This window comes from Tachypleus tridentatus, chromosome 12, assembly GCF_004210375.1.
Source record: "Tachypleus tridentatus isolate NWPU-2018 chromosome 12, ASM421037v1, whole genome shotgun sequence".
Lineage (NCBI taxonomy): Eukaryota > Metazoa > Arthropoda > Merostomata > Xiphosura > Limulidae > Tachypleus > Tachypleus tridentatus.
Window position 1 is genome coordinate 85,572,241 of NC_134836.1, and position 13,888 is coordinate 85,586,128.

The 13,888-nt window shown below is 32.3% G+C and overlaps 1 protein-coding gene across 3 annotated transcripts in view; it reads left to right on the top strand.

The window, feature by feature from the left end:
* LOC143233876 (serine/threonine-protein kinase 17B-like) overlaps positions 1–12,284 on the top strand; it is a 45,594-nt gene extending 33,310 nt beyond the window's left edge. For all 3 annotated transcript variants that reach the window (XM_076470720.1, XM_076470721.1, XM_076470722.1), the window contains 6 exons: positions 1,802–2,014; positions 2,254–2,392; positions 6,309–6,438; positions 8,664–8,712; positions 9,735–9,914; positions 10,678–12,284. In XM_076470720.1, the coding sequence (XP_076326835.1) occupies positions 1,802–2,014; positions 2,254–2,392; positions 6,309–6,438; positions 8,664–8,712; positions 9,735–9,914; positions 10,678–11,122 (1,156 nt within the window). In that variant the 3' untranslated portion in view covers positions 11,123–12,284. The remainder of the gene's footprint in view (positions 1–1,801; positions 2,015–2,253; positions 2,393–6,308; positions 6,439–8,663; positions 8,713–9,734; positions 9,915–10,677) is intronic.
* The last annotated feature ends 1,604 nt before the right edge of the window (positions 12,285–13,888 follow it).

The following is a 13,888-nucleotide window of genomic DNA, read 5'->3' on the forward strand; positions in this document are numbered from 1 at the left end:
TCTGCCGAACGTTCATAAAAAACAATCAGGAGTTGTTTTTGTTTGTTTTTGAATTTCGCACAAAGCTTCTCGGGGGCTATCTCTGCTAGTCGTCCCTAATTTGGCAGTGTAAGACTAGAGGGTAGGCAGCTAGTCATCACCACCCACCGCCAACTATTGAGCTACTCTTTCACCAACGAATAGTGGGATTGACCGTCACATAATTACGCCCCCACGGCTGAAAGGGCGAGCATGTTTGGTGCGACGGGGATGCGAACCAGCAACCCTCAGATTACGAGTCGCACGCCTTTACACTCTTGGTCATGCCGGGCCAACAATCTGGATGAAGAAAAAAAAATGGTCAAATTAAAAAAACATCAGAGAGAGTGCGCCCCTGAAGACAAGAAAAAAAGTGAATCTTCTGTGAAAGATGGGAACTGACACGTTGGAAGATACGTCAGTTTTTTTTCGTTTGTTTGTTTTTTATATTGTCCAAAGCAACAAATAAAAAGAGGAAGAAAGATTACTTAAATGCTGAAATCTGACGAAGTGTTAGAAACTGATAGGTCTAATACTAATAATAAAATATATCACGAAAAACTGCAGGTCTTTCTTTTCCCATTGTCTTGTGAAGAAGACAAAATATAAACTTCAAATACTATTTTTACATACGTCTGTTTTATAGTCCTTGTTTGTAGTTAAGCGCAAGATTAAATAAGGGGCTGTCTGTGCTCTGCCCATCATGGGTATAGCAACCCGACTTCTAGCGTTTACTTGTTTGTTTGTTTGTTTTTTGAATTTCGCACAAAGCTACTCGAGAGCTATCTGTGCTAGCCGTCCCTAATTTAGCAGTGTAAGACTAGAGGGAAGGCAGCTAGTCATCACCGCCATGCGTGATGACATGCCATGCCCTAGCGTTTACATCCGCAGATATACCTCTATATCACTGGGGCACTTTGATTTGGAATCAGGAATGAACAAATTAAGAAGAATGTTGAAAACAAATATGTATTTTACGCTATATTTATTGTTTGTTTTCGAATTCCGCGCAATATTAAAGATTAACATTTCCATTTCGTAGTTTGTCACGATATGATGTTTTTGTGATATGTTCTTATTTTCAAAATAATCGTATCTCAAAATATGTAATGAATAAAATTGTTTTCTTTTTGAATTTCACACAAAGCTACATGAGGGTTATCTGCGCTACCGCCCCTAATTTAGCAGTGTAAGACTAGTGGGAAGGCAGCTAGTCATCACCACCCACCGCCAACTCTTGGGTTACTCTTTTAACTTCGAATACTGGGATTGACTGTAACATTATAATGCCCTCACGGCTTAAAGGATGAGCATGTTTGGCTAACGGGATTCGAACCCGCAACCCACAGATTACAAATAACTAGGAGGGTCGATCTTTCCTCGAAGTTGTATTTAGTGTTACGTGTTAGATAGACGAGTTTCTGTGTGTATGTATATATGTATTTTAGGCAAATAAAATACGTGTAATTTTTATTATGCTTCTCCTGACAGTAATATAAAACTGATATGCATTTTAAGAATAACAAATGATGTAAATCAGCAAAATTGTGTCATTACTTGTATTTTTGCACTTTTTGAATATATGAAATGGATAAAGTTATATCTCTCAACTATTCTGCTTTTTGCAACACAATTAAATAAATACTTATGTGTTTAAGAAAACTAGACAATCTTATAACGATCGCTTGCTGTTTCATGAGACCAATTAAATCTAATGCACTGTACGAAACAAAAGTATGTACTTTGACATGTCAGCGACTTGTCTATTTTTATCTTTCTCTAGGGGAAAATTTGCCACGGTACGTCGCTGCAAGCACAAAGAAACGGGTATCGAATATGCCGCAAAATGTATCCGGAAACGACGTCGTGCGGCCGATATACGTCATGAAATCATGCACGAAATGTACGTGTTAAAATTGAGTGAAAAGTGTCCGCGCATTATCCACCTTCACGAAGTCTACGAAACATCAACTGAAGTAAACCTGGTATTGGAATTGTAAGTACTGTTACTAACGTAGCGTCTTACAACAAATCGGACTTGTCTTTTAAAATGACTCATTCGTTGGATGCATTTCTCAAATGTTTAGAATAACTGCGTTAATATAAAATAGGTTAAGTCCAGTTAAGTAAGTTATATTAATGAAAAATTTTGGTCTTCAAAATATTGTGATAATTACATATTTTAATATTGTTTGTTCTCGTTTGTAAGAGTAATTTAAGTGTTTGTTTTGTCAGGGCAGCAGGTGGTGAGTTACAAAGAGTTTTGGAGGACCAAGAAGTCATCGCTGAAATGGAGGCAGCTCGTCTGATGCGACAGATTTTAGAAGGCGTGGATTTTTTGCATCGTAATAATATTGCACACTTAGATATCAAGGTAAAGTAAACCTACTCCATCACAAATGTTTATTAATAGACTGATTTTGTGCACGTTCATATTTCTGATTACATTTCTTGAAAGCATTTGAACCACATCAGGTTTTAATGATTGAAGATGTCGCTTTCTAATTCACATGTTTTATGAATTACTAGCAGAGAATTTTATCGTAGATTAAACCCTAAATTACAGACCTTCTTACCTACAGTTTATTACAGGCTAGGTTTTGTTCCATATATTATATTTTATGAATAAGCTTTTCCTTACCATAATATGCAGCGTAAAGAATTGGCCAATGCTTTTGGGTGACGTCACTAGTTTTCTATGTTAAGCACGTGAGAGACGTCGGCACAAATCGGAACGATTTGTTGCAACTTTGACAGTAGTTTCATTGACGTTTATGTGTGTTTCTTATATGGTATTAAGATGATTGCAACTAAAAAAATTATGGATACATTAGCAGTTTGTTTAATGAATAGTTTACGAAAATGTTTATAAAATCCAATGTAAGGTTCATATCACCATTTCTATGGTTAAAACAGTCATTGAAAGTGTAAGACTAGAGGGAAAACAGCTAGTCATCACCACCCACAGCCAACTCTTGGGCTACTCTTTTACCAATGTCTAGTGGGATTGATCGTAAAATTATAACGCCCCCACGGCTGAAAGGACGAGTATGTTTGGTGTGACGGGAATTCAAGCCTGCCCTCGGATTACGAGTCTTAACCACCTGGCAGCTATCGACGAAAACGTATCTCAGTTCACTGTTAATTAGCATATGGCCTTACATTCAGTTGTTGCAATGGGATCTTAAATCGAGTTCTAACTTCCATAAACAAACGTAAATGTCTTTATCACTTATCGATCTGTTTCTACAGAAACGAGTCCTGCACTTTCGAGCTGTGGGTGAACTATAAGAGCGACAGAAAATTTAACTATTTGCTTAGACGAGTTAGCTGTTGATGTTATTGACAAGACAAACTGCCTTTTCTTTGCTTTATCAGTTGAAATCTAGGAATGGATATGCGCAGATAGCACTTTCTGTAGTTTAGCGTTGAAATTCTGAAATAAACAAACTATTACTTAGAATCTAAAGGATATTTCATGTGAAACAGTAATTAAGATCACTGCTGTATATAAGTTTGCTGAATTGTTTGTGATTTGTAAAAATGGAGAAAATATTTAAAATATTGCTTGTATTTATCTAATACTGATTCTGTCATCCCTGTAACCTGTCATCTGAGTCACAACAACAATTATATCGACGTTTTTACTTATTTTTCCATCATACTAGTTAACATTTTCTTTGTTGTTATTTCAGTCAGTGAATAAAACATTGAATCCAGATATCTTCTTAATTATAATTATTAATTTCCAATGACCTTCGTAAAAAGGCCCTTAGGTTATCATGTTTATTCAATTGTGTTTTATTGATTTTATGACTTAATGTGTTCTCCAAATACACCATTGTCATTACTTTGTAGATGTTTTTGTGTTATTTTGATATAAAATCAGGATGTTAACTTTTGGTGATTTTTGTTCGAGGAAAGTTTCGGGTTAGCACTTAAGCTTATGCAGTTTAGTGAATCCCAAATTATTATGGTTAAAACATTTTCACACTATCTGTTTTTCAGTTGTAAGATTATACAAACTTTATTCAAAATAACCTTTAAATCTGTATTTACGTAATTTTTCAAGAAAAGAGATTCATTGAATTACTTTCAATTCGTTTTCTTTGTAATTAAACACAAATTTACACAATGGGCTATCTGAGCTCTGCTTACCACGGGTATGGGAACACGGATTCAATCGTTGTAAGTCCGCAGACATTCCGCTGTGTCACTGAAAAGGGGCTTTCAATTCTTAAAGCTTGTTATAGGTTAAAAAGAGAACGTCGTACATCATTGAAAGAAATCCTAACACTGTTTTATCAATTTATAGTACAAGTATTACGGTAACATAAATAAAAAGGTTAGGGTCTCATTGCAGCCAGTGGTTAGCGTGTCGGACTGTGGACCTAAGGATCTGTTTTATTTTTCCTCTTTACCGCCATAAAAATATCTTAACAAATAATTTACGCTTTCACATTTACACTTTTAGTTGCTTTATAAGTGACGGTCAAATCCTACTGTTCGATTAGAATAGCTCACGAATCGGCTGCCTTAATATCTTAAGAATTAGGGTCAGCTAGTGCACATAGCCCACGAGCATATTTATACGAATGCCCTCAAACAGCATCATCCAAAAAAAAAGAAAGAAAGAAAAAGGTCGAAATGGTGCCGTCGTGACCGTCTTTTCCTCGTGACATACTTTCTAAGTACTTGTCTGTCACTGATTCCAAAAATAATCCTTAACCTTTAATCCGTGATGACGAGAAAATCCACTTGTAGATAAAATTACATATTTAAAAACGGCTGGTGTGAGTAGAGAAGGCACTAGTAGAAGAGCGAACAACGTTTCAACCTACTGTTATCGTCAGGTTCACAAAGAAAGAAAGGGTTACTGACCGATAACTTAAATATATAATCCTTAACCTTTCATATCCGTCATGGCCTCGTTACGTAGAACGGGCTTAAACAACATAAGGAACGTTCGTCTAATACCATCGTGTACTATAGGATTCCATTCAACCGATTTAACAGTCGAAATTGAAGTCATCTGTACAGTTTATGAATTTGCTATAGATTAGTTTTAAGCATTTATTAGATATTTTCCTACACACACACACACACACACACACACACACACACACACATATATATATATATATATATATATTAAAATGTGAAACAAGTTTTAATTTGCTTAAATTTTCTAGTTAACGCCGGGAATGTAATGCTGTTTAACTGCATTACGAAACCTGGAATTATTGTATTTGTCACATATATAGCATGTTTGTTTGCTTGAAGTTAAGCATAAAGCTACACAAGGGGCTATCTGTGCTCTGTCTACCCCGACTATCGAAACCCGAATTGTAGCGTTTCAAGTTCGCAGACATACCGCAGTACCATTGGAGGGCGTGACATACAGCAGGAACTGAACTGTGTTATTGTAAATTTTGTCAGCAAGTTCAAGAGCATTACTTCTTCGACATTAAAATGTTAATTGCAATTGAAGATCTTTTATATTGGATCAACATTTTAAGAATTAATATTTTAACCTTTTAAGGTTTGAAACTTGTTTGTGCAACACAAATATAATACAATGGCACCTTATTATTATTCTTTCTTTGAATAAGATACTCCATTCTTCAGTTTTAAAATATTTTTGTACCATTATGGGAGTTTTTGGTTTTACAAAAATCAGATGCTGAAATAAAAACTTGTACGTTAGCTTTTTAATCCCAGTTAATTCTCCTACGTCACGTTCTTTGTATATCACGTGGCACAAGCCGCTTAGCAAGAACGGACGGAAGCTGTTAGTTTTATCCCTCTTTTCCGAAGTTTTTAGTGAATGAACTCCTTGTTTCAGTTGTGGCCACACTTACGTTCGAGCTGGATCGTATGACATGGCCCCCATTTTGGAATGTGAACTTGAGGGTTAGGGCTTACAGGCTCAATAAAACTTGACATTCCTTATGCAGTATACTTCCTGTGTTACTCTTATTTATTGATGAATTCAAACTGTTTGAATCGTTCGACTGCCATTATTAACTCCATAGTTTATTATTACAAAGCAAGTTAAACCACAGAACTTATAAAAATAGATTTTCCTTCGAAAATATTTTGATACGGTCTATGAAATATTCCACGATTCATCAATAAACATAATACAACGATACATATATTGCCGAGATTAATCTTTGTTTACAGTTTTTCTAAATCTACAAATAACGCTGAAGCTCATTAGATACACGAATCAACAATAATTCCAGTTATTACGAATGCTTAATTATAACATTGTTCTTCAATTTCAGCCACAAAATTTGCTGCTTACAGGAAGTACCTTGTCACAGTATGATGTGAAACTGTGCGACTTTGGAATTTCTAGGCTTATTTTAAAAGGAAGCGAAATCAGAGAGATCCTTGGAACGCCTGATTATGTTTGTATGTTGAAGTTTTTCAATACATTATTCTGATGTTAACTTTCTTATTTTAACATTTACAACCATGCTTTTTCTTTTCTTTTTACAGAATGAGCAACACAATAACCGCGTTGAAAGTTACCTCTACACATTTTTTTTATGTCGATATCTGTTAGTAACACAGTGTATTGGGAAGATAAATACTCAGGCTAGAAATCTCTATCAAAAGTTTAAAAGTATAAAGATTTTTGGAGCATTCTTGGACACATTCGGCCCGACATGGCCAGGTAGGTTAAGGTGTTCAACTCGTGATCTGAAGGTTACGGGTTTGAATCCTCGTCGCACCAAACATGCTCACCCTTTCAACCATGGGGGCGTTATAATGTTATAGTCAATCCCATTATTCGTTGGTAAAAGAATAGCCCAAGAGTTGGCGGTGGGTGGTGATGACTAGCTGCCTTCCCCTAGTCTTACACTGCTAAATTAGGGACGGCTAGCGCAAACAATTGGACACATTCAATTGGTTGTTTTAACTGAGGAATGGTTAAGGTTAAATACATCAAATTTATTCAAATGTCACTACATTTTGGGCATTTTAAAAAGACGTTTGTTTTTTTTTAGTGGAAAAAAATGAAATTGCTTGTATTTGGTGGGCACAAGTAGTAAGTTTAAACTAAATTAACAACTTACCTTATACTTATTGTAAGATATTAGTATCAGGCATAGAAGATATTTGAATATTGTATTATTTGTCTAGTGCCTTAGGGGTTTTTCTTGAGTCGGAAAAATGCATAATAATAATTTTGCTAACCAAACTACAATCACCATATCCATTGCTGTTATTGCAGTTTTTGCTCAATCAAGAGTTTTTTCAGACCAGCTGGGATACAACAAACACAGTAGTTGTATTTGTCATTTATTACAACAATTTCTATGATGTTAAACCCCAACTGACCTTAAGAACTCTCTATTGAGAAAAACGCTATCAGCAATGGATATGGTGATTCAATATATCATGGATGAAATATTATTATCATACATTCTAATAATTCTTAAAAATCCCTAAGAGACTAGATAAAGAGTGTAGTGTTTAAAAGTATAAGAGGCCTATTACTAATATCTTGTGACAAGTATAGTTAAAATAATGCTTTACCATCTTGTAAATGGCATTCACACCATAACACTTTAGTTTGATTTTTAACTCAAAAAGGCTAGAACTTATCAAATTGCATGTTTGTTTTGCAAGTAAGCATACAGTTATAATACTCAATAATCTATTGGTTGGAAAAAATATAGCATACAGTTTATTTAAAGTATTCTGATGTTATTATGTTTAGTAATAGCTGAAGTTTATTATATGACTGTATAAATGGTGGAATTATAATAAAATAGTAAGAAAGAAATAAGCTCTTAGCATTTTATCTAGTTATCACTAAATAATGCTACAGAGGATTGAAAAAAAAAGGACAATCAAATTAAAAATTATTTTATGAAAATTGGTTTGTGTGATTGTAATCATCAGAAACATTAATAAAATTTGAGTCTTTTACTTTTCTAAAATAAACTGAATAGTTTCTTTCCTTCATTAGACGTTACTATTAAATACAATATAAACATTTTAATTAATGTTGTAGTTTACATAGCATAGAAATGTATGGTTTTATTAAGGTTCTGAAAGATTCATAGTAGTTTAATCCAAAAATTTAATTAAGAACCATCTTTCTATATATATATATATATATATATATATATATTTTAATGCAGTTCTTACCCTTTTATGAATTAATTTCTTAGTTATGATGAAGCTTAATTTTAAATGTATGACATAATTTTAGCTAGAAATGTTGTTGTTTGAATTGTGTTGACTGCATGAACCTTATGAGGTTGAAAGTATACATTTAATAATTATATGCAAGATTGACAGTATTACAGAAACTTGGAAATAAGCAGATATTTTACAAGAATTTCTACATTTTTTTTAGTTAACTTTCTCATTTCCTGCTTTTATTTCATAATGACTAGTTGGACATTATCAGTGACCAGTTAGTACAAAATGTACTGTAATGCTTAGTATATGTTTTCAATTTTATAGATTTTTTTAATCTTAAAGATTCTTCTATTTTGTGAAAATTAGTGTAATGTTTCACTGAGAAATATATTTCAATCAAAGATTATTCTACAACCATATTGTTAACATTTAGTTAAAAGATGTGTTAATGTAAATTATGTTAATGTGTTTGATTTTAGCACCAGAGATTCTTCAGTATGAACCAATTTCCTTAGCTACAGATATGTGGTAAGTAGGAAAATATTTTGCCTGCATTTTAAAATTTAGTTGCTCATTACTGTTTACCTTGTAATATAGTGAATCACACTAAGCTTAAATGTTATAAATGGATAGAGTTTAAGATAGGTTTCATATACTTCCCTGTCTTTTGTGTGCTTTTATAATTTGTAATATGTCCATTATATTAAAATGAATGAATAATATTTTGTTGATGAAAATCATATGATTGTTATTTTAAAACATTTAATTATCACTGTATACAAAGAGAAATGAAATTTAAAGTGAAAGTAAAGTATGCATAAAGTTACAGTATACATACTTAGACCATTTGAAATTTTTGTCATTTCTGTAGAAATTCATTGTCGGTATATTTGAGAATTTGTAAAATACACATTTCTTACTAGTGTTTGAGGTTTTGAAATATTCCAGACCACCCAAATGTTTAATAATGCTTATATTACTGTTGGTATTGGAAAAGGGTATACAGTTTTAAAATTCTGTTTGAAAAATCTTAAGAATTGTATAAAGTTAGTCTTAAAAACAAAATATATTCTGTTTACTATAAACCTTTTTATGGGTAAAGAACATGTATAGTCACTAAAGCATCAAAGCATTATTTTTAACAGTAAAATATAATCTTTTGTTTGGTTTACTACAATCTTTGTTAAAGATTCACAAATTCAAAGGTCCATGCATTTCAATTTGAAAAAAAAAAAAAAAGAGTTATTTCTATGTGTAATTAAAGCATATTTAAAGTAGACCATGACAATTAAAGTTTTATTGTGTGATTTAAAGTACACTAAGATATGTCTTCAGTAGAATCTGTTTTATTAAAACATCTTAATAATTCACTGGGATTATTTTTTTCTGAAATCCTTTAATTACCAAAAGTTGATTAAGTTTAACTGTACAAATTATTTTATTGGGGTTGTCAGGTCTTTTCTTGCTACATCCAGTTATGAAAGTTGATGTTTTACTATATACATCAGCAAAAAAAAAAAGTTAAAATAAATTTTCCTTTGCATTTTTAGGAGCATAGGTGTTCTGGCCTACGTTCTTCTCTCAGGTCACACTCCTTTTGGTGGGGAAACAAAGCAAGAAACATTTTGGAATATTACTAGTGGTATATTGGAGTTTCCAGAAGAAATATTTTGTGGCGTTTCAAATGATGCTAAAGATTTCATTCAGAGGTTATTAATTACTGAACCAAAGTAAGTACTAGGACAATAAGCTGGTACTTTTCACTGCATGAATTACTAATAAAGCAATTACAAGCTTCTTTGCAGTGACCTATAAAGAAGATACTTTTGAATGCTTTAAATTTAAAGGCCTCTATTAATTAAATAACTGCAAGATTTGTAAGCAAACACTTTTTTAATTTTTTAGTTTCTTTCATCTAATTTTATGCCACAGGATTTTACTAGGATAAAGGTTTAAGCACAAAATTTAATTAGATTAATTTTAATTTTGATAATGAATAGAGCTAGAAAATTATAAAACTGAAAAATATTAATTTGAACACTTTTGTTGGCTAGAGAAAAGATAAAAAATAGTAACACTAATTTTGAGCTACAAGTTCAAAATTTAAGGTATGTGATGTTGACTAGAGAACCATAAAACTTCTATGGAATGCATGTTTTACAACAATAAAAATCGAAAAACTGTTAGTTTTTAAATAAATAATAATATTTAATTAAAAAACATAAATGGGAAGAAATAGAGACTCATAAATGGGCTGGTATTACCTTAGGATTGAAAGGTGAGAAAGAAATATCAAACTTTAGGTATATAAGATTATTTTACAAAAATTGAATTAAAACTGGATATTTTAAGTGTATTTATCATTAAGCTCAAACCAACAGTTAAATGGGTGTTTCAAATACCTTGCATTAAGGAAATAGAAAAAAACATGAACTTAATAAGTTACTTCTTTGATGTTATGGATAGTGAAACAAATCTATTCTTGCCATATAGTGAACGAATGACAGCCAAAGAATCACTATGTCACTCTTGGATTAAAAAGTTTTGTAACCCAGAGAATACTGAAGAAGATCTATCAAGGAGATCATTAACAGATGAAGCAACTATTGAGGCTTCTAATGTTTCAGCAGAGTTCAGTAAAGAATTTTCTAAAGCTTCAGGAGTGATGAAGTCAAAAGATTCAGTAACTGTTGAAGTTGTAGAGGGAACATTTTCATGTCAGCCACATCTGCTACCCATGGCTCATCACCAAAGAAATGGGATCAACGAAAAGGAGGTGGTTTCTAGTTCTGATAAACCACACTCTCGTTTATCTACTCTAAATTCTACAAAGAGCAGAGGTGTATCTGAAATGGGCAATATGATGGCTGAACTGGAAGGACTCAGTTTAAATAAATGTATCATTATTACTGATGACAGAATGAGTGTGGTTTGTTAAAGAGAAGATGAACTAGGATTATGCGGTTTCATTCACATTGTGTCCATAGACTTCGTTAGTGCCTAGTTTGACTATACAATTGAAGTCAGCAGATAAGCATCAAATAATTTGATTAAAATAGTCTGAAATAAGAATAATATAATGATTGAATTAGTTTAGTTTTAGGATTATAAAGGATCTTCTGTAGATAGATTCCAGAAGAGCAGCAGAGAGTGAGTTGTTATTGGTAGATAAAATTATAAAATGTTTTTATTGACCTCATACTGAATGATCTGGTTTTAAAAAAAATTTGTGCATACCTTTCCTCAGCTGTTGGACTGGTTAGCAAGGATATATCTACAAACATCACAAAGCTTGGTTGGTGAGGATACCAAAGAGAAGTTCACTGATAGTGTATGTAACTGAGTATACATGTACACATATTAGGCTTTCCACTAGTTGGTTTTATGAAAATTGTATGCCAGTTTATCAACTCTTAAGGGACCAACCTTTTTATAATAAACTACTCAACCACAATAAATTTTGGCATCATTCAAAGTTGCAGTATATATATATTTGGTCCAAGGGCCTGCTATAGTGATTATAGTTTCACTCACTATCTATATCACATATATGAAATACATATATATTTACTGCCTAAATTGATCACTGCTCTCAGCCATGTTTTCTCATATATATATATATGTATCTTGGGTATCTTTATCCAGCAGATAACTTAAACACCATAAAAATCCGTATATAATATTATTTGAGCTTGTTATTGAATTGTACCCCTTTTGATAGACATTATTATGTTAGTCTTTTGGTTTTTATTAGAAAAGACAGATCAGTATGTACATGAGATATCATATTCTGTACATAACTTTTGATAAACCTTTTCATGAAAGCCAATAGAAAGTGGAGTTGTGAGGATATACACAGACTATCTACAGGGTTATTTTAACCAAACTTATTAGAACTAGTGTTTTAACCCTATATTTATAGTATGTAATGTAAGAATAGTGTGAATTAAGTAGTTTGTCTTAATTTATTACTATGGCTTTCAATTCCAATGTTTAAATGGTGTATTACTTTGAGTTTTTGTAAATATAAATTTTGTACAAGGACGTTATAATAATATGGTACTCTTCCCCATGTTAAAAAATAAAAGTTTTGGGTGATATATTTTGTCAGAATGTGTTTATTTTTCAAGAGAACTTTTATAAAGTCGTCTACACTAAGATGAAAATTTATTTGAAATCTTGGGTTTATTTTTAAATATTAAACATTGTTTTTATTTTACAGACTCAACAAATCTAACCCAATCACCTTGCATATTTCTAAAGCATGAATTAAAATCTTTCGTATTGTACGATAGATGCAGTTATTCAACCAATATTTTGTTTGTTTTAGCACAAAGCTACACAATGCAATGCATCTAATGCGGAAATCAAACCCCTGTATTCTCTGCCGAATACAAGGCGTTATTTCTACCATTTCTTTAAATTTACAACCGGAACTCCGTAAAAGTATGAAGAATAACTTTATGTTGAAATTTCAATTCCTGCATGCGCTCTACAACGGATACTGGACTCTACTTATTTGGAGGTGAGTTAAAGACATTAATTTTAAGTATATTACATCCGCAAAATACATTCAAGTAAATTATAATCGGTGTACACTGCAAACATTTTAAAACATTTTTGTACATGTAATATGAACTTTTTATTGGCAATCTTCGAAAATTTCACGAGCTAACAGACAATATTCACTACGTACAGTTTTTGTTCGTGATCTCTCATTACGAACAATTATATTATCGAATTAATTGTACTTACTGGGAAACCGTGATGTAATAATAATTAGTGATGTCGAGAAAACCCACTTGTAGAGAAATATATATGCAAAAACTGCTCGTTTGGGTTGAGAAAATATTTTACGTAGAAGAGCGAAGAAGGTCGAAACGTTGTTCGCTCTTTTACGTAAAATATTTTCTCAACCCAAACGAGCCGTTTTTGCATATATATTACTGAGAAACCGTTACTTGCTCAGCCTGTACCATAATTCACAACAACAAGTTTTGGTGTATACTAGTCCAGAAGAAGAGAAATATGGTTTATTATTTCATCACGTTCGTATTACGAAATGTACGTAAAGGTTTCGATAAACCAACTGGAAACAATGATTTGATACATTATAAAGTTATTTTTTTTACTTTCTTTTATAGTCTTCAAAATTTACTAAATAGACGCTCCATAGTAATATTTAAAATTAACTTTTTTGTACATTTTGGTCTCTATGCTGAAATTAAATCTGCAGAAAAAGTAAACATAGTCGATCAACGTTTTCTGAACGGCATATGCTGCAGTTCTTAATAGTGAAATATAAAACTAATTTCCAGGCTAGAGGAATATTTTTTTACGAAAAAACTAGCAATAATCAATATAAACTTAAAAAAAAAGATTAATGAGGAAGCGTGATTAATGTTGTATCTGATGTCTTTCATACACTTATTGTAATTACAATTATGAAAGATTTTGTTTTTTGAATTTCGCGCTAAGCTACACTATGATTATCTGAACAAGTCGTCCCTAATTTAGCTGTGTAAGACTAGAGGGAAGGCAGCTAGTCATCACTACCCACTGCTAACTCTTGGGCTATTCTTTTACCACCGAATAGTGGGATTTACCGCATATTATAACGCCCGCACGGCTAAAAGGGCGAGCATGTTTAGTGCGACGGGGATTCGAACCCACGATCATCAAATTACGCGTCAAACGCCTTAAT